At 47.9% G+C, this 21,868-nt stretch overlaps 1 protein-coding gene across 2 annotated transcripts in view; it reads right to left on the bottom strand.

Annotated features, from left to right (window-relative positions):
- LUC7L (LUC7 like) overlaps positions 1 to 21,868 on the bottom strand; it is a 261,763-nt gene that overhangs the window by 143,876 nt on the left and 96,019 nt on the right. For both annotated transcript variants that reach the window (XM_069647860.1, XM_069647861.1), the window contains exon 7: positions 7,842 to 7,921. In XM_069647860.1, the coding sequence (XP_069503961.1) occupies positions 7,842 to 7,921 (80 nt within the window). The remainder of the gene's footprint in view (positions 1 to 7,841; positions 7,922 to 21,868) is intronic.

The following is a 21,868-nucleotide window of genomic DNA, read 5'->3' as shown; positions in this document are numbered from 1 at the left end:
GACGAACTTAGTCAGCCGGACTCCCACCTGGGTGCTTCTGGGGGGGCCCCCGACAACACGGCCGGGTCAGTCTTGCTTGGAGGCGGCCTTGCCGCCTTGTCGACGACGGCGGGATCCCCCTTGCTTGCCGTGACCTCTGTAGGCCTCCTGGGAAATGGAGCAGGCCGCCTGGCAGTAAGTGGAGGAGCCACCGCTGGATTCCTTTGGAGGCACCCTGTCTGCCTCCGGAGCTCTGAAAGGGCCGTCGCTGTTGGAGCACCCCTAGGGCCCGGGCCGTCTCAGTCGGTCTTGATGGCCTGTAGAGACTCGTCCACCGCCTTACCAAAAACGTTGTTGCCGTCGAACGGCATGTCCAACACTCTGGTTTGGACGTCCTGGCGAAAGTCTGTTGCCTTGAGCCATCCTCGGTGGCAAACTGTTGCCTAATTGGCGAAATCTGGTATCGGCAATGTCCGTTGCCACCGTTATGGCGTGATCCGACGCCACCTCGCCTTCCTGCAGAATTTCTACAGCCTCCGCCCTCTTGTCGGTCAGGTAGGAAGTCTAGCAGGGAAGCTAACTTGAACCAGAGCTCCGTGTCGTAGCGGGCCACGATCGCTAAGGCATTGGCCGCCTTAATCGTCGTCGCCGCCGAGAGGACTCATCGTCCCATGGAGTCCAACTTCTTGCCCTCGCTGTCCGGCGGGGAAGTGGAAGTTGAAGCTGCCGCACCTGCTGCTTTCTTCTTAGCCGCTGCCGAGACGACAGAGTCCGGCGTGGGCTGGGCCTTGAGGCACAAGGGGGAGGCATCGGGAACTCTGTACTTCTTCTCATACCTGTCCCTCTTGGTGGGTGCCGTGGAAGGGTTCTTGAGGCCAGAAAGCCCCTCGTCCCAGGTGTCGAGCAAAGGCACCGTGAGGACCGTCTTCCTCTTGGCCTCTCGACGTTGGTAAAGAAACCCTTCCTTTTTCTGTTCTTCAGGGCAGAGCTGGAAGAGCTCGGATGCCCTGGTTATCATGGCATGGAAGGAGCCAATTTCGTCGGCTGGAGAAGCCCACGGGGGAGTGAGGGGGGTGCAGGGGTGATGACGGGATGTCCGCTGTGTCATCACCGCCATCTTCATCCATCGCCGTATCCATCGCCGTATCCTCTCTAGGGTCCGGCGAGGGGGATGAGGGGTCCACAGGCCTTGCGGGCACGAAGGGCAGAGAGGGGTGGACTCTCCTCCGCTTGTTTGGAGGGTTTCCCGATGGGCCTGGTTCTGGATCCTCCGTCGGGGTCCGTGGTAATCTCGTCCTTCTCGGTACATAAGGATTGGATTGTCAACAAAATGGCCACAGAGCTATCCTGGGGCTCGGGCAATGGCTGCGACTGAAGGGATGGCCGCTCCACTGGGCCCTCTTCGTCGTCATAGTCGCCATCTTCGATCACGTCAGTGGGGACCGCCCCCAGGGATTGAACCTTCTCGAACCTCTCGTTGAGGCCTATGAACCTCTCGTTGAGGCCCTTCTCGGTTTCCACCAGCTCCTCCTCAGAGGCTGATTCAGAGTCTGTAATGGCCACCGGCGCCCCCCCCCCCCTTTTATTCCGCCGGGGACTTCACGGGGGTCTTAACGATGGGCTGGAAAGAGGATTCCCTCCGCGGTGGCAGGGATACTCTGGGCCCAGAGGCCGTTTCCACTAGCGTAGTCTCAGCCGGCTTCGCAGCGAGCACTTCGATAGAGGCCTTTGCTGGCTGGATGAAAGCCCTCACCACCTGAGGCGCGTCCTGGGCCTTCGCCGGGGGGGGGGGGGGGTCAACGCCTCGCTCCCCCTTCGAGATCGACCGGGTCCGCTCCCCCGAACCAGAGCGCTGGCTCTTGGTTGAACATGCCGGGGAAGTCGCGCCCTGCCTGGCAGCCGAAGAGCCCGACCTTTTGGTGCTCCTGGTGCCCGTGGACTCGCGGTGCTTGGCCTTCTGTTGGGCCCCCGTCGCCGGGGCGACCTCACAGGACTTAGAAGCCCGCTCAGACTTTTTCTTCGCCTTCTCATCTGCTGTGCCCTTCTCCAGCCAGGCGGCGAGGCGGGAACGATTATCTTGTTTGGTCCGGTCCAAAAGGTCCTTGCAGAACGCAGTCCTTCTCCACGTGCGTCTTGTCCCAATGAAGGCAGTAGAGACATTGCGAATGCTCGTCCTCCTTGAAAACGTTTTGTAACCTGCATCCAGGGCAGCACCTGAACAGTTTGGATCCAGGCGTCGAGCTTCCCTTGTCCTGGGCCATGTCCGTGGAGGTAGGCCGCAGATCTTCCGGAATCCTCCAAGAAGCGTAAACTCGACGAAAATTTCACCCTTGAGGGGCGTAGAATTCCAAAACGGGCCCCCGTTATCGGAAGTAGAAACTGTGGAGCTTGAGGCGCGATTAAACCGAAAAAAAAGAGAAAATGAGAAAATCTCCTGAAAAAAGCGTGAAAACGCAGCAAAAACTCGAGCTAAAAGCACGAGGACTCCCAACACTTCAGCGTGCGGTAAAAATCTGAGGACAGCTGCCAGAGGCGGGGCTTAGGGAGAGGGCAGTCATTGGCTGGGGGCAGTATGACCCAGAGATCAGTGATTGGTTACTACTAAGAAAGACAGATCAGAAACTGATACCGATTTTTTCTTTACCGAGGATCCCCAGCCTGACGGGGAATATTCATGAGCATGTGAATCCATGCCAGACCCCATGGCTGGAGAAGTATGTGTGCTATCCCAAATGGGTATATGAATTTAAAGAAAGTGTATGTTGAAGTATATTTTTATGTTACATGCATTTGCTCCCTTCTAAAGAAGGCGTATTCAACAGACTGTTAAATTAATAAGTGTTTAATCAAGAAACGTTGAATGTAATCATTTATTTGGATACTGGTCACTGTGAATCTAGGTTACAAGCCTACAGCTCACATTGACCCCTCTTGAGATAAGCCAGGCTGCTCAGTCACTTGTGTAGTACATGTGTATATCAAAAGTTGGGTTCACTATTGCCAAGAGGACAAGGCCGGGGAAGTCACCCACAGGGTACTGCATTCAATCCTGCCCAAGACAGTATGCAACAATAGTAAAGATATTTCAAAACACTTCCCCAGATTTAAGTTAAGTAGATACCCTTGTGGGATGTCACATACACTTCCTACACCCTGAGGTGACTAATTACTAGGACACTGGACATTGATAAATCACTTTTGACACTTAAATGCAATACTGAGGTTGTGAAAAAGAAAAAGGTTAGGGAAGGAAAAAGCTTAACAGGTTATCAGAATAGGTGAATACTTTGCAATCTTTCCAATGCAGTGGAGGTTAATCCTTTCCCAGCAATACACGTAACTTATGCACCACCTATGAGGGACAGTTAAAGTCAATGGGTGAGAAGAGTCTGCAGGGAGCCAGGAAAGCCAAAGTCAATTGAACAATGTCTAGGGAGCAGAGGCACTTCATTTAGCACAAAAGTCTTGCACAATGTTATTTAGAGTTTGTAGAAAAGAATCCCTTTTGGGCCACACGCTGTAAGACTTGAAGGCAAAGCTGCAAGCAACTCTACAGAAAAAGCAGCTACTGCAAGTCTCCAGTGAGACAAACAAGCTACAGACCAAAAAGGTAAGTACCACTTAAAAACAGTACCTTAGGTTGGAATAAGAGGATCCAGCTGGCTTCTGTTCAGGTTGGAGTCTTGCAGATCCTGGGTGCCTGGGCCTCAGTTGTGAAGACAAGAGGGAGGAAGTCTGGAGGACTCCTGCACTATAGTTTGAAGGGTGGCGGCAATGGGCTCTTTCCAATTCAGTGGCACTTAGCGGTTTCAGCTACCGGTCAATAGCACCACTGCGGTTCTTGGTGGGCTCCCCTTGCTTCTGGGGTCCAGCACTGTTGAGATGGCTCAGGCTTGGTTTGTCCTGCTTCGGGAGGGTCCTTAACATCTTCCTGGAGCTCAGCTCTGGCTTAAAGACAATGCACTTGCTTCTGGAGTTCCTGACGCGACCCCCCCCCCCGGTTCCAGCAGCAGCAAGGTAGTACAGCCAGCAGGTAGAGGGGTTCCAGAAAAGTTCAACTTGGGGTCAGTTGGTCCCACCAACCCAAGGGAAGCGGTCATCCGTTCCGGGCTTCTCTAGTCCATTATGAAACTCAAAGCTTCAGCACTGCAGCAGGGCTTCACCGGGCAAAGCAACCATCCAGGAGGGTGCAGCAAGCAGTTTTTCTTCATATTTTTCTTCCAGTGGTCGACCGTCTTCTGTTCAAGAGACCTTTCCTTTTATGCAGGTTTCTCCCATTCAGGTACAGCCTAGCTGTCTGTCACAGCAGGTTGGCTGTCCTCCAAGGATAGCCAGCCAATCACCTTTGGGTGCATTCAGGATGGGGTGTACTGGACCTACATAGGAAAACAGATAAGTAAAGTCAATTTCACTTTACTACTCTTGGGAACAGTAGTTCACCCACGAGAAGATATTTAAACCTTATGAGAAATCCAAGGACCTCTGACACTGCACAAAAGGTGCAGTGTGTCACGTTAAAAAAGGTGATGCCTATGGAGTTTGTCAGACTCCAAAACCAAAAGAAACAGGGTCCAAATCAGATCAAAAATACATGAGAATATGGTCTCACTCCAGGATAAAAATCAAAAAGTCCTACAGCCCAGCAACAGTTATGGGGTCTCCAAGGTTGAAAGGAATTAGCACAGAAATGAAAATTCTCCATAACTGTAGGTCCTTTGGTATCGTGCTCCAAGGACTTTGGAAGTGATTTCAACAGAGCTTTTGACTACAGCCTGTCGAGCGTCAGTATTGCCAAGCGTTGCTTCATTGCCTTTGGGTTAATCACCAGACAAGTAACACATTGCTCCATATCATGGCCAACAACAATACTCCACACAGCGCGTCAGTCCATGAAGGACATTTTAGAGTTGCAATCCATAGCAACCAGGGCGGTTGAGGCCCCATGTTAGGGAGCATTCTCAGAAATGTGCCCATTCCCTCCACCTTTGAGACCCGCAGCAACTTTGCTGGATTTTGAGGACTTGTATTTTTAACCTGGAGAGTGTGAGCCCCTTTTTCCCCACTCTTATGTATTTTTGCTACGATTTGAACATGGTTTCTTTTAGTTGTGCAGTCTGACAATCTACATAGGCTCATCTTTTGCATTTTGTCACAGCACATTCAGTGCAGTGGCACAGGTGGTCTGATTTCCCAAAGGTTTAAATACATTCTCTTGGATAAACTACTGTTTCCAAGAGCAGTGAAGTGAAATTGACTTTACTTACATTTGTAACTTTCTAGACCCAGCACACAATATCTTACAATAGGGTGCTGGAGGGGTTACTTCGTATCCCCTTTGTCTAGCTTCTCATGTAACAATTATGTTACTCTTTCCCCGATGAATGGCTGGTGGCAGTGGTTTACTTTTAACAACCGTGGTGTGCTCTTACCGTGGGCTGCATTCGCATCGGCAATAAGGCACCCAAGGGTGCCATTTTTGTCAAAATGGCCAGTCTTTTCGCCATTTCTTTGTGGAAAGGTCCTTCTTGAGATTCTCTGCGCGCCAAACCAGTTTTGGTTCCTTTGTTCATTTTGTCTTTTGCAGGATTAATGGGTGAAGCCAGCCTCTGGCTCCAGGGTGTCTGGTGGGGTCAGGAGGTGCCCGAAACTCTGTGCTTAGTCTCGTAAGAGACAATAATGCACTTATAGATAATTGGCCAGCTGGCTGTCCAGCAGCTACCCTGCTGTGTGATTGACAGCTAGTCTAGAAAGAATGGGAGAAACCTGCAAGGTGAGGCTTTTTGGCTTGGAAGGCAGAGTCATCCACTGGACAAAGGAATCCAGAGAGGAACTTGGAAGAGATGCCTGCTGCAACTCCTGGACCATTGGTTTGCCTGGTGAAGCCCTGCTGCTGAGCTGAAACTCCGAATTAGTCTTGACTAAAGAAGCCCTTCAAGGACAACAACTCCCCTTGAGTTGGTGGGACCAATCAACTCCAAAGTAAGCCACCTGGACATCCTCTCGGAGCTGGTTGAAATGCCACTGCAGTGGCTGCTGGAGCCGAAGAGGCAGGGAGAGAAATACCAGATTGTGGGCGTTGCTTTTAAGTTGGCTCCAGGAACATTCTACGGACTCCCGGGAAGCAGGAAAGACCGGGCCCGAGTCACCTCAGTAGAGTGCTGGACCCCAAGATGCAAGGAAAGCCCATCCCTACAGCCAAGAGTCTGCAGTGTTGCCATTTGCTTAGACGCGAGGAGCCGATACCACAAAGTGTCGCAGAATAAGTTTTCTGTCGCCAACCGTCCCGTCCTCCAGACGTCCTCCCTCTTTTCCCCATGACTGAGGCCCAGGAACACAGGATCTGCATAGCACCACAGTAACAGAAGCCAGCCAAAGCCTTTTTCGTCTAACAAAAAGTACTGTAAAGTCGAAGATAACTTACCTCTTGTTGTGTAACCTCACTTGTTCTCATTTGAGACTTGTCGTGGTTGCTTCTGTAGAGTTGCTAACAGATTCTTTACCTCACAAGCCTAATCAGCTTGTGACCCTGCTTTGATATCTTTTCTGCAAAAACTTCTAAAACATTGTGCATGACTTACCTACCGGCAAGAAGCGCTTCAACTCACCTAGACTTTGGCCCAATTGCCTTTGGCTTAGCCAGACTCTCTGAATGACTCTTCTTCCCTCTAACATTGCGTTTGGTCTTGCTTCCAGGAAGGGGTTAACTACCTTTACCTTGGGGTGGGGGTTCAAAAGTACTTACGTGCTTCAGTATATTTGTGTGATCTCTTGTTTTGTTATAACCTTTTTCTTTGACATACTCCTAATTATGGCCCTAAATGCAACAGTGATGTATTAATGTATACAGTGTCCTAGGTATTTAAGTCACCTGAGGGTGGAGGAAGTGTGTGTGTGACATCGCATATGGGTACTTACTGATTTTATGAAACTAGGTGTGTGTATTTGAGCGTATTTGTGTGTTACTATTATATTGCCCCTTCTGAAGAAGGCTTACTCAAACTGGCTATTTAATTGTTTAATCAAGAAACCTTGTGTGTAAGTTTGAGACTGGTCACTGTGAATCTCCGTCTAACTCCCCTACAGCTCACATTGACACCTCTTGAGATAAGCCTGGCTGCTCAACACGCTACCAACCTGTGTAGTACAGACTTACACCAAAGGTTGGGTTCCTATTGCCAGTTGGTCAGGGTTGTTGTAGTGCACACAAAAAGTACAACATACAATCTTGCATAACACCAAGACATATTGAAGTACGAAATCGTTAGAATCGCAAGCGTGTTCCAAGTAGCGTGCTGAGAACGCAGAAACAAGTAACTGAGGTAAGGGGTGTAAGTGCATGTCATTAATACGGCAATGGACGTCACTTCTGTTGTCGAGTAGTACCACGCCATATAAGAGTGAGTCACCCCCTATCGAGTTTCACTACGCCCCCTGTCGAGCAAATGTCCGAGTAGCTGATGCTGGATAACTATCAAGATGAGAAATCTGTGGGAGCAAGCAATCTATTGAAAAAGGCCTTTGAGGTCTCTGCATAAAGCCTATGAATACAGTACAGTCATTTTTCCAATTATTCATGTATGTTACAACAGGCTAGGTAAAAGCATTTTCCCCAAATGCATCTGCCTTAACTTCATTGGAAAAGAGCATGGGGTGCCGGAGCAGAAGGGGCAGAATACAAGGGTGGTGAAATTTGTTGGAGTACAATTACGCATTGGCCGGCAGTACCCTTCCCATATCGCTCAACAAATGTGCTGAAGCAGCCTAAATACACATTTAATGCTGTGTAATCAATTAAAAAAATACAGTTGTGTACATCATTCTGTAATCACTTGGTCAAACTTCATTTTAAAAAAACTACTGACCGTCTTCCCCCTCTCTCTTCCCGTTCCTTTCGTTTCAAGCGTTCCTGGTTGCGTCTTTCTTGCTTTTGTGCCACGGCTTTCTAGAATTTTGAGTAAAAGGTCATCACTACTTTAAGCAACAAAATGAAAACACTAATAGATTAACACTATAGACGTATCACACATTGTGCCATAAATCAGCTTAGTCCACTTTAATAAGCTTATTTCTCAGGACATGAGATTGGGACGCTAAACAATCACAGTTCAGTGCAGATTTAGACTAGTGTTGAGATTTTTACATTTCTCATAAAGGCCAAATGTCCACTAGAATCTTTATATATATATAAAAAAAACCACTATAAAGTAAAATTTAAAAGTAAACTTAAAACAAACAAAAATGGGACACAAAAACAGACAAATCTACTGAAACACTTTTCCAAAGTAGGCCATAAACCTTTGAGAGCAAGGGGGTAGTGCAGATTGGACGCACTCTTTGGCAGGAAGGGGTTACCTTTATGATAAAGTGTCCCATGCAGAGGTTTACGATGCGTTTAGCGAGTCCCACTTGAGGCCCAAGGATGAAGAAATACATTAAGATTTTGCAAGCATGACTGAAGAGACAGAGGAGCAATATCCTGTGACCGACCATAACACTCTGGGAACCGCAGTTTGCTGCAGAGGTGGTGGCTTTGTACCTTTGGTGGAGCAATTACACCAGTGTAACAGTGGTCCCAAAACAATTGGTGTTGGGGAGATTGATCAGTTTTACGCTCCATTCCCTCTCCTAGTGAGGCACCCAGCACTTTTTGCTTGACATCGACGTTTTTCTTGTTCTGAACGAGGGGAGTATTTTTCCACCACTCATTCAATCTTTCTTTCTCTGATCAAGTGCTGGGCAAGACTTGATGCAGTCACACTGTGACACTACACACCACTTATTTGCTTGGTATTAGGTAACCCACCTTTTTGTATAGGTCTACACAAGTTGATAGTGTGACTGAGCAGCCATGCCTATCTCAAGAGGAGTAAATGTGAGCTGTACAAATGAAATCTGTATATACAAGAAGCCAAGTAACACTTACACTCAAACGTTGGTCATTTATTTAACATCAATTTTTAAATAAGCATTCTTTAAAAAGGTAATTTATGTAACAATGTAAATATACTTTAAGTACTTTTCAGAATCAAGACAAGTTAGTGGATAAATTAGAAGTTATTCACCGTAGTGACAAAAGTACTCCTAGTCCATATTCCCCTTTCCTCTATAACGTACGGGCGTTCCGCACTATGGTCGGGAGACTTTCCCCCCAGAAAAAAATCTTTCCCTTTAAATTTAGAGGCACAGCTGTTAGGCAAGATTGTACGCAGTACCCTTTGGGTGTACTACAACAACCGTGACTTCCTGGCAATAGGAACCCAACCTTTGGTACAAGTCTGTACAACAGAGGTTGATAGTGTGTTGAGCAGCCAGGCTCATCTCAAGAGGGGTCAATGTGAGCTGTAGGGGAGTCACACAGATTCACAGTGACAAGTATTCAAATGAACTCTTACACACAAGATTTCTTGATTAAACAATTATAAAACAGCAAGTTTGAGTAAGCCTTCAGAAGGGGGCAATATAATAGTGACAAATTCCTTCCAAAATACAGACTCCTAATATTTCTAAATCAGCAAGTACTCTTTTGGGATGGTACACAGACAGTTCCTACACCCTCGGGTGACTTTAGTAACTAGGACACTGGACATTATAATACCAATGTTGGTATTTAGAATAAGACTTCAGAGCTAGTCAAAGAGAAAGGTTATTAGAACAAACAAGAGATCACACAAATATTCTGAAGCAGGTAAGTACTTTTAGTAGCCCCCAATGCAAAGTTAGTTAACCCCTTCCTGGAAGGGAGACAAAACACAAGGTTAGAGGAAGAAGAGTCATTCAGGGAGCCAGGCTAGGCCAAAGTCAATTGGGCAAAAGTCTAGTTGAGCTGAAGCACTTCTTGCAGGTAGGTAAAAGTCTTGCACGATGTTTTAGAAGTCTTTGTAGAAAAGAAGAAGAATTCAAAGCATGGCCACAAGCTATTTAGGCTTGTGAAGTAAAGAAGCCATCAGCAACTCTACAAAGCAACCACGACAGGTCTTAACAGAAAACAAGTGCAGTTACACAACAAGAGGTAAGTTCTCAGACTGCACAGTTCCTTTAGGTTGAAGAAAAGTGCAGCAGATGGCTTCAGCTCCTGTGCAGCTATGCAGATCCTGGGCCTCAGTCGTGGGGAAGAAGAGGGAGGATGTCTGGCAACTCCTGCACTGCAATGGGACGGTCACCGACTGCAACCGACAATCTTCAAACAAGTGGCACTTCAATGTTTCAGCGCCGCGTCTACCGCAAACACCGCGGTTCCTGGCTGTCGAGATGGGCTTTCCTTGCATCTGGGGTCCAGCACTCTGTTGGAGGTGGCTCAGGCTTGGTCAGTCCTGCTTCCTGGGAGTCTGGAGGATCTTCCTGGAGCTCTGAGCCAGCTTAAAAGCAATGCACACTATTTGGTGTGCCTCTCCTTGGCCATTCGGTTCCAGCAGCGACTGCAGTGGAATTTCAACCAGCCCAGAGAGTATGTCCAGGTGGCTTACTTTGGAGTTGATTTATCCCACCAACTCAAGGGGAGAAGTCGTCCTTGCAGGGCTTCTCTAGTCAATATGAAATTGGAGTTTCAGCACAGCAGCAGGGCTTCACCGGGTAAACCAACGGTCCAGGAGTAGGAAAGGCATCCTCTTCCAAGTTGTTCTTCGGATTCCTATGTCCAGTGGTCAACTATGCCTTCCAAGCCAAAAAGACTCGCCTTTTATGCAGGTTTCTCCCCTTCATTCCTGCCTAGCTGTCAGTCACCCCAGCAGGGTGGCTGTCCTTGTCGGACAGTCAGCCAAACAGAGTGCATTCGGGTCGCCTCAGAGACTTAGCACAGGAAGTTTCGTGCACCTCTCACTTCCTACTTACCCCAGACATTCTGGAGCCAGAGACGGGTTTCACTCCTGAAGGCCCGCCAAAGGCAAATGAACAAAGACCAAACCTGGTTTGGTGCGCAGAGAAACTCTAGAAGGACCTTCCAACCAAGACATGGCAAAAAAAGAAGACCGGGCACCATTTTAGCAAAGATGGCTGACGCCATTTTGAAAAATATGGCTCCTGCGGTTACTTTACCGGAGCCGTAGACCATTGCGGTAAATGCAAACCTAGGTAGTTCAAACCACAACCACTACCACCAGCCAGTCAGAGGAAAGGGTAACAAAAAATGTTACATGAGCAAGATGCCTATGGAGTTGTCTAAAACTCCATAATCAAAGAACACAAGAGTAAAACGCACACCAAAATATATGAGTGGGGGAAAAACGGCTCACTCTCCAGGTGTTTAAAAAAAAAAAGAAAAAAAAAACAAGTCCTCAAAAACCAGCAAATTTGCAGGGCTTCTCTAATGTGAAGGGAATTGGCACATTTATGAGAATTCTCCCTAACAGTACCCCGACCTTCTTGATGTGTGAACATCCCCTCCAGTCAAGCTTCCGGCGGTCGCAGATCTTCTCGCCGGGGATAGAGGCGCGATTCTGCACCACAACCCAGGATCGCTGAACCTGAAGGCCTGGCTACTGCAGCACTAGGGTTTGGGGGCCACGATCTCCAAGCGGATTGTAAGGAGGTGCTTGCCAAGACCAGAGCTTTGTCTACTCTCAAATGCTTTGGGCTCAAATGGAAGAGGTTCGCTGTTTTGTGCCGTACTCAGAAGATCGACCCTCTACGAGTAACTGCTTCGCAGGTGCTTCCGTAGTTGGCGTTGGCCAAGGCAGACTGGCCCATGCTTCCATCAAAGTTCATCTGGCGGCTATATCCAACTACACCAGATTGCCTGCACGATCATCCTTATGGTTGCATTGATTGGTCAAGGAGTTTGTTAAAGGACTATTCGAGGGGATTGTGTCCTCCGACGTATTCCATATCTATGACAGATAATGTCTATAGCTGTGCTGCTTTGGAAAATTTTTAGCAGAGGGCATCCTGAGTCGATCTCATGTCCCTCGAGGGCCTCAGTCAAGGCAAGACGTGACCAGGTGTTATATATAGGACTCAGGACGCCCCTAGCCTCAGTCCCGTTTTTTCTGCAAACTTGTTTGCTTCGGAATCTCGGCGCGCTCGATTCTTCTCTTCGAACCAGGTCTTCATCTTCCTCTACTACCGAGAGGCCGGGCTTGCGAAGTGTCAGGACTGCGGGTCGAATGTCCATCACAGGCCCGCACAAAATCTGCCTCTGGTGCCTCGGCGAAAGCCACGCCACCGATGACTGCGAGGACTACCAATCCTTGACGTCTAAGGCCTTGCGGGAGCATAAGGGGAAATTAAAGGTAGGTATGGGGTACAAGCTCTGTAATTCGAAGTCTGCTGGTCTTTCGACCGTTGACAAGAGGGGCGACTCTGCATCGGCGAAAATCCACAGCTCGGTCTAGGAGTGGTTCCCGCCATTCCTCTACCTCGTCGAGGCATTCTAGGAAGCGCAGTCACTGGTCGCCTTCCCCGTCCTTGTCGCAGCTGGACTCCGCCAGACGGTTGATTTGTCCCACCAAGTCTTCGTCGCCAGCCGAATGGGATTCATTCGGCCAGCAGATGTTAGCGATTTTTCAGTCGCAAGGAACAGTTCTGCCCGCGCCATCGAAAGGCGCCGGCAGGGAACAGGCTTGGTCCACCACTCGCACGCCTTCGGGCACAGGAGAACGGTGCGATCATAAGGAGCCATCGAGGTCCCGATCGGAAAAGGGCGATCGCAATACCGTGCCTGCAGGAACATCTCTGCGCCTGTCCTGGGCCGTCCGCTAGTTCCTTTTCACACATGGCATTAACTTGCTTCAGGCCCACGTGCACCCCCTTTCCTCCCCCTGCCCTTCCGTTTCATCATTCCCTTCTCCCTCCCCTACACCCGCCCACCGTCCCGGATTGGTGCATCCATCGCACCGATAGAACCTAGCGAGGCCCACAGCCCCGCTCGCCCCCACTGGTGTCTGGACCATTGAGGTGAGTGTCGGACCCTTGCTATTCTTGCTAACATCGGAGCACGGTGAGTGTCGCCCCTAACCACCTCACCTGCCTAAAACTCCTTTAAGGCCCCCAGGTGCTTTCCATACCAGCTCCAGGCCGCCCGCGACCGCTTCCTGCTTCTCTTCCCTCCCGTCCAGCTCCCATTGGTCTGTGGATCTCCATCACCATCACTGCGGCTAAGGGGCCAAGGGCGGCTCCAGGAAGTGTCAACAGGGGGAGCAGTGGCCAGCCATCAACCATCATCTACAAGGACCAGTAAGGTAGGAGTGGCCGGGGTCAAGAGTAGAGCAACCACTCTACCCGAGATTCTGAGCCACTTACCAAACACAAAGTAAAGAAGGTAATCAGCCCCCGCTGCATCTAGATCCCTCACTCTCAAACTTAATCATCATTTAATACTGTACCAATCTAGCCAGGCACAGACGCCTCTCCATACAGACCTACACGGGTCTCTCCAGTTCACCAGGGGCTGTGTCTCCAAATTGCATTGGATGACGTTTAGATTGCATTGATAGGCCCCTCTCCCACTATACAGGTCTCTCGGATCTAGCAGGGATTCTGTCTCCAAATTGAATTGTGTGATGGTTGGATTGCATGGCTAGGCCTCTCCCCCACTATGCCGGTCTCTCAGGTCTAGCAGGAGTTCTGTCTGTGTGTTCGTGCAGAGCGGGAAAGTGCATGGAACGGACGACGTACATGGATGGAACTGGTGTAATGTGAAAGGTACAGGTGAAATATTGGATGGAGTTATTGTTATTGTTATTTTGCACTTATATAGCGCCTTATATACCATTGGTATGGTCTGAAGGCGCTGGTAGGTTGATCGCCCTTGGGAACCGAAGTTCATATCAGTAGAGAGAGTAGAGAGTCAAAAAGGTGCGTGTGAGCACCGGGTATGTGTACAGCTCGTGCGGTATCGGTGTAATAGCTGCTTTCTAGCGGTAGGTGTGGTGGTTGAGAGGTCAGGAGTATGTGTTCGTTCTGGCAGGATTCATCCAGATCGGATGTGGCTGCGTTAGGCCTGAGGAGAACGCCTCGCTGGGGGGTGCGTAACCAGCAGTGATTACTTAGAGTGATGTGGGGTGAGCAGCAAATGTTGATATGAGAGCAGCTATACCGAATGGTGTCATAGTATCTCTGTGTTCTATTTGAGTGGTGATGTAAGGAGAGAGTAAGCGTGTTGGTGAGATATGATGGGTTACATGCCCTTTCAGAGACTTCTAAATTCAGAGGTTATTGGGTACACTTCTATATTCAAGTTTCCACGGGAGGCTATTGGGCGTACTTCTAAATTCACAGAGAGGCTACAGGGCACACTTCTAAATTCAGGGGGGCTGTTGGGCACATTTCTAGAATCACAGAGAGGCTATTGGACATGCTAAATTTCACAATTCCATCTAAGGGTGGACATGCTAACTTTCACAATTCCATCTAAGAGTGGACATGCTAACTTTCACAATTCCATCTAAGAGTGGACATGCTAACTTTCACAGTTCTAACTAAGTGTGGGCATGATAATATTCACAATTCCATCTAAGTGTGGGCATGATAACATTCACAATTCCTTCTAAGAGTGGACATGCTACTTTCACAATTCCATCTAAGAGTGGACATGCTAACTTTCACAGTTCTAACTAAGTGTGGGCATGATAATATTCACAATTCCATCTAAGTGTGGGCATGATAACATTCACAATTCCATCTAAGAGTGGACATGCTAACTTTCACAATTCCATCTAAGAGTGGACATGCTAACTTTCACAGTTCTAACTAAGTGTGGGCATGATAATATTCACAATTCATTCAGACATGAAACAACTTAGAATACATGGAACGGATCGGAATACATGGAACAGGCTGGAGGGCATAGAATTGCGCGACTTATATGGAATGGTTTGGAGTGCATGGAACGTTTGAAAGAGCATGTAACCCATCACATCACCAGGCTTACTCTCTTCTTTACACCACCATTCAACTAAAACACAGATACTATGACACCATTCGGTATAGCTGTTCTCATACCAACATCTGCCTCATACTCCCCATCACTCTAAACACTGCTGGTTACACACCCCCAGCCAGGCACTCTCGTCAGGCTTAACGCATCCACAATCGTTCTGGATAAATCCTGCCAGAACTAACATCCTTATCTCTCAATCACCACACCTACCGCTAAGAAGCAGCTATTAAATGAATGCCACACCAGCTGCACACATATCCGGTGCTCACACGCACCTTTGACTCCCTCTACTCTCTCTAGTGACTTGAACTTCGGTTCCCAAGGGCTTTCACCCTACCAGCGCCTTCAGACCATACCAATGGTATGTAAGGCGCTATATAAATGCAAAGTAACATAACATTTAGACACAGGGGATACTAAGTAACCCCTCCGGCACTCTATTGTAAGATAGCATTGTACTTGCTAGACCCAGCACACCCTAAGTAAAGTCAATTTCACTTTATTGCTCTGGGAAACAGTTTCTCAGAGAAGCTATTTAAACCTGGGAAAACTAAAAGCCTTCCCTGTGCCACTGCACTGAAGGTGCAGTGTGACAAAAGAAAACGAGGTAAAATTCACACAATACATGAGAGGGTGGGAAAAAAGGGTCTCTGCAGGTAAAAAGTCCTCAAAATCCAGCAAAGTTGCTAGGGATCTCCAAGTTGGAGGGAATTAGCACATTTTTGCTAAATTCTCCCTAACAGGAACTCCTTTCTGCATGTTTTTGACTCATTGCTTTTAATTGCCATTAATCAATCAGCCAATATTTTCGGTGCGAGTTTGATAGTCATATCAGTTAAGGCAAGAGATACTGGAAGGCCACAAACGCCAGGGACGTCGTTCGCAGCAGTAACAGGCTGACAAGCCAGCCTATTTAAGGAGTAGAACCGACGTCTAACGGTCAATGAACAATAACGCACCAGTCTTGATAAAGACCGTTTGTGTCGAAACAAGTCTCGTCTCACCACGAGATTATCACATCAAGAATAAAATGTCCTTTTTTTGAAAAATCAGAATACATAGAAACATTTAAGAATAAATATTGTTTCCGCAAGATATCTGGGAACACAACTAGGATATTTGTGTTTTGTTATACAAATTAGTGATTTTCCAGTGGCATAAAACATACAGGGCCTCGTTAAGACTTGGGGCAGTATCCCGGTGTAAATCTGCCATAATACTGCACATTGGTCAGGAGGAATTTCCATCATATTACAACTGGTGGTGGCGGTGTAATTCCCCATTCATATTGAGTCCATTGGACTAATTGTGGCTTTTTGGTGGAATTACTGCAGCAGAAATTGACGATTTCGGGGTTGAGTTGGAGAATTTACCTAAAGGATTTTCCTGGAAGTAAATCTTCACTACAGGCCCGAAATCGTAATTCGGTGTAGTAGTAAAGTTGGCAGCAATGGAGTTACCGCAAACTTTACCACTTACCAAACTCGTAATTTTTCTCTGCACTTAAGTACGTTTTCAAGTTACTGTGGCAGATATTGAAGTCTGACTGGTTGATGAGTTTTCTGTATAATCACATGACATTTCATTTTAGCCCATGTGTGGAAAAAGTATTGTAAGATTTTTAAAGAATTGCAGTGGCTGGGAAGACGCAATTCCTTTCCAAAATCTTCTGCAACAGTAGCTTACCTCAGTCAGTTGCGCATATGGAAAATAATGTGCACACAACAGCCAACGGTTCTGCACAGAGAAAAATAATTATAGGGCACATTGCTGGTGGCAGTGGTTTATTTTATCCTACCATTGGGCGTTACCACCGCAGTCTGAACCCTCAGCTGCAGTATTGCACCTATGGGTGCCCATTTCATCAAAATAGCCCTGGTCGTCTTTTTTTCACCATTTCTTGTTGGAAAGGTCCTACAAGATTTATTATGCATGCCAAACCAGGTTTGGCCCCTTTGTTTGCTTTGTCTTTGGCTCCAGTGTGTCTGGCCGGGCAGGAAGTGAGTGAGGTTCCTGAAACTCCCTGTGCTCAGTCTCCTTGGTTACAGGAATGCATCCAAAAAGGTGATTGGATGGCTGGATTGGAGAAACTTGCATAAAAGGCAAGGTCTTTTGCAAGGAAGGCAGAGTCGACCACTGGACAAAGGAACCCGAAGAAGAACTTGAAAGACGCTTGCTGCAACTCCTGGACCGTTGGTTTGCTGGTTGAAGCCCTGCTGCAGTGCTGAAACGCCGAATTCACCTCGACTAGAGAAGCCCTGCAAAGGACTACTTCTCCCCTTGGGTTTGGGGGACCCATCAACCCCAAAGTGAACTCGTCTGGAAATCCTCTCAGAGCTGGCTGCACTTCCATTGCTGCTGCAGGAACCGAATTGCAAGGGAGAGGAACACCAGAGTATCGCTTTTTTTGTGCAAAGAACAAGTTACTTACTAACTGGCAACGTTCTTTTGACTGGATGTTCCTCCAACGCATTCCACATCTTGCACATGTAATGTCCACAGCTGTGCACTTCGAAAACTTTTTCGGCAGAGGCTGCCCTGGTCAAAGGCGTCGGTTCCATGTGCCTCGAAGGCCTCCGTCGAGGCGATGTCACAAGATGTTATAAATAGGACACGCAGCGTCCATAGCCTCAGTTTAAGCTATCCCCCAGAATGTGTGGCACCTGTCTGATGCCTGCTGGACTGCACTTAGCCTTGCGGAAAACAGAAGCTGCAATCACATACTAAATTCTCCTAAAGGGCAGGCTGGGAGGGCGATGCGGAATGCATTGGAGTAACATCCAGTCGCAACAAAGTTACCACTTGGTAAGTAACTTGTTCTTCGAATGGATTAAGTCCTCCAACGCATTCCACATCTTTGACAGAGTCCCAAAGCAGTACCAGTAAATGGAGGAGGGAAAAGAATTTAGAGTACCCGATCAGATTGTGGAATAAAGAACTGCCTTCCCAAAGGCCATATCCTGACCATGGATTGTATCCAGGGAATAATGTTTTACAAAGGTGTGGATGGAAGCCCATGTAGCAGCATCACAAATATTCCTAATAGGAACACCCCGATGGAGGGCGGTGGAAGTAGCCACGCTCCTAGTGGAATGAGCTCTCAATCCATCAGGAGGGTCCTTACCCGCCAATCGATAACATTCCGTAATGGTGAGGCTAACACCTGGACAAAGTCTGTTTGGTAACAGACTGGCCCAATCGGTGTCAAGAATATCCTACAAAGAGTTGATCGTCCACTCTGACCCTGGACATCCTAGAAATGTAAACGCTCAGAGCTCTCCTAGGATCCAACCGATGAGTTGCTCCTCTTCCTTACCAGGAGGAGGGTAGAAAGATGGAAGAACCATCAAAATGGTATTCAGAAACTCCCTTGGGTAGAAAGGAGGGACGTACTCGCAGTACAACCCTGTCCTTGTGAAACACAGTAAAGGGTGGCTTAGATGAAAGTGCCTGCAACTCACTCTGCGAGCGGAAGTAACCGCAACCAATAACAGTCTTGAACGACAGTAATCTCAAAGGACAAGAGTGCAAAGGTTCAAACGGAGCATTCATGAGAAATTTCAAAACCAAACTTAAATCCCAAACTGGCACATGGGAAGGGGACGGCAGGAATACATTAGTCCAGAGGTCGCCAGTCAATCGCGGGCGACTAGTAGCTCGCCTGAGCCTTTTCAGTCGCCTGCGCTGAAGATAACGAAAAATAAACATTTATCCTAAGTTATATTATTTAATGGTGCTTTTTGCACCCATGTTCCGTGTTCAGGATCCGAACTCTAGTCAGACCAATTGCAGGCAGAGAGCTTGGCTACTGTGCCACTTGGAAGTGCTTATGAATCCACTGACAAATGTCAGTATCACGTTATGCTTCTGCAGGCCGCCTGCAGTACCACAGTTGGCCTTGTGCGCCCCCACGACTGTCTTTCTTAAGCAAGCTGCTCTCGTTTGCCAGAGATGTTGGAGGGGCTGGGGCAGGATCAGGATCATTGTGACCATGCAATGAAAATATCACAGTAGCACTGCCGCTCGCCTGGAAATGTTCAAAATATTTAAAAAATGGTGCAATTTCCTTCAGGTGGTTTCTTTCCAAATTCCACACCGTACATTTCCACTTTAAATCACTTCCATGACACAAGTACACCCACTTTTAGTACATTAATCAATCCATAGACACGCTGTACAGTAGAAGCCTACCATGGTAGTTCAGCAGGTTGCAAGACCGATGCTGAGATGTTATATATTCAAAACTACAGGTTGTTAATTGTATGACTTTTTGCAATGCATTATAAAAAAAGTGCTATGCAATGTATTTGGCCAGGGTATGGGTTGGGCTGGTTGCTTGCTTATATTCAGGGCTGAGGTGGGGATATTTCTGCCCCTGTGAAAATCAAAAGTTGGCACCCATGAACCCATAGTTTAATTTCCTAAAAACTGCTGTCAGCATAACAGAAGCATTTTTGTGATTAACCAGTTTGACAAGCATATAACATCTTTATAAATATAACATGTGCTAAAACACAGAGGGGCACACAAATAATGATGTGTTATTTATATAGCGCCTTAATCCAAAGCGCTTCACAGAGCACATATTTACATGCAATATCACCCAACTGAAATTGGTACTCATGTATCGACCTCAGAAGGATGAAAGGCTGAGTTGGCCTTGCTGGGATTTTAACCTGCGACCTGCAGGTCACGCTCAGATCACAGCAGCGAGCGCTCAACCCGCTGAGCTATGTTACTGGCAAATAAAGTATGTGTAGTGTCTGACAAAAAAAAACATTTCAAAGAAAACTTGTGAACGCAAGCAACATTTTTTAATTTGGAAATTACTTTTTTTTTTTATGCAAGTGTGACATGCACATTTGGAAAACAATAGTGTGCCTAGCATGTAGAAAGCCTGCATAAAACGCAAAAGGGGCACAAAAATTACAGGATATTTGTGTGGTAGTCCAACAAATATCTGTCTTTTTGAGACAGCTACTAATAAAAAATGCAACAAAGAGGTTTTTGAAGTTCTTAATATATTTGTGAAGGCATATGTTATTCCATCTGTTTATAGAGAGGAAATAATCGAGCCAAAAAAATATTGGTAAATATTCCAAGGTTTATAAATATCCCCACCCCGATATCGCCCGCTAGTAGCTCTCCACTGTTGGCCTCTACTACAAGTAGCTCTAGCTAACGTAAAGGTTGGAGACCCCTGCATTAGTCAGTCCTTTAAGAAACTGAGAAATCAAAAGAAGAACATTCTTCAGACGGGCGCTTAAAGATAAACAGCACCACTGGGTAACCCCTTTAATATTACCTACTTGAAGGCCCCTATGGGCCAAAGAAGGTAAGAAAGCCAAAACCATAGGAATGAGCACTGAAAAGGATGAACAATATGATATCTGCACGGCAGAACGGCACAGGGATTTTGTTGCAGGCCGCCTGGCCGAAAGCAACACCTCCATCACGTCATCCAGGAGGTCCCAATCCTTATAAATACCTCAACCTTTCAGATACCAAGCGTGAAGGGTGAGTCTTCACCTCGAGGGGAGAGGGGAGAGAATCCTCTCTGTGGGGAAGACGGCGTGGAGGGTAGATGGACATTTCTAGAATGTCCGGGTACCACGCTCTCCTGGCCCAATCCGGAGCAATGAGGATCATGTGGTAACCGAACCTCCGTACCCTCTGCAAGGAATGACGGGGACTGGAGGAAACGCGTACAGCAGTGCGAATGACCAATCCACCACAAACACGTCTCCTAAGGCTCCTCGGAGGAAATTTCCCTTGAGCAGAATCTCTCGCACTACTGGTTGACCGCGGTGGCGTAGAGATCCACATACAGGGTTCCCCAAAGGGCGAAGATCTCCTGAAGGACTTCCTAAACCAACTCCCACTCGTGGGAGACCGCGTTCTGCCTGCTCAGAGCATCCGCATTGTTGTCTCCAGCCAGATGAACTGCAGAGATTGAAATTTCCTGCTGGATGTCCCAGAACCAGGGCTGCATTGCCTCTGCACAATGTAAGTGACCCTACCTCCTCCCCCTCGGTGATGTAATGCATGGCCACTGATCAGGACATTCTTTCCCCGTACATAGGGCAAAACGCCTTCAGGGCTAGCCCGATGGCCCTCAGCTCTAAAACTGATGTGGATTCTGGACTCTGGAGACCAACAAAGGCTGGCGGTCAAGTCGTTGGCATGAGCGCCCCATCCTGTGAGGAAAGCAGCTGTCACTACAGTCACCTCCAGCCACAGTTGACAAAACTGTTCCGCCCCTCATCAGGTTCCCTTCGTTGGCCCACCAAAGAAGATCCTGAGAGACCGAGAATGGAATCTGAACGGGATCTGACATCTTGCCTGAGAACTGCGACCACTGCATCTTGAGCGCCCACTGCAGGGATCTCATCCGCAGCCTGGCCCTGGCACCAGAAAAATGCAGGAAACCATGAGGCCGAGCAACCTTAAGAATTCAAAAGCCGGGAGACACTGGGCATGTTGCACAATGTGATGAGCCCTTACCTTGGGAGGCAAACACTTCTCCCCCCCCCCCCCAAGGATGTGTCCAACACAACCCTGATGTACTGGAGCTTTTGGGAAGGTGTCAGGTGCGACTTCTTGAAATTCAGGGAGAAGCACGGCCTGTGGAGCGTGCGGCAGGTGACACCGAGATGATCCAACGCTAGCTCGGGAGAGCGCACCCAGATCAGCCACTCGTCCAGGTAGGGGGAAGATGTGAATCAAACCCCCCCCCCCCCTCTTCGCCTGAGGTACGCTGCCGCCACCACCATCAGCTTGGTGAAGACCCTCGTGCCGAGGTCAATCCGAACAGCAGGACCCGAAACTAAAAGTGTGAGTCGCCAGCCGCAAACCTCAGGTACTTCCTGTGCACGGGATGGATCGGCACATGCAAGTAAGCATCCTTGAGCTTGTCCTTCCTGAGAAATTTGTTCAACCAAGGCATGTCCATGATGGGCTCAATCCCCCCCCCACCCCCCTTTTTCGCTGGCCTTTGACTGGCGGCCCTTCTCGTCC

This window comes from Ambystoma mexicanum, chromosome 2q (genome assembly GCF_040938575.1).
Source record: "Ambystoma mexicanum isolate Mex_15411 chromosome 2q, UKY_AmexF1_1, whole genome shotgun sequence".
In the NCBI taxonomy this organism is placed as follows: Eukaryota; Metazoa; Chordata; class Amphibia; order Caudata; family Ambystomatidae; genus Ambystoma; species Ambystoma mexicanum.
The sequence above is the reverse complement of the archived record's forward strand: the minus strand, read 5'-3'. Positions and strand labels throughout refer to the sequence as shown.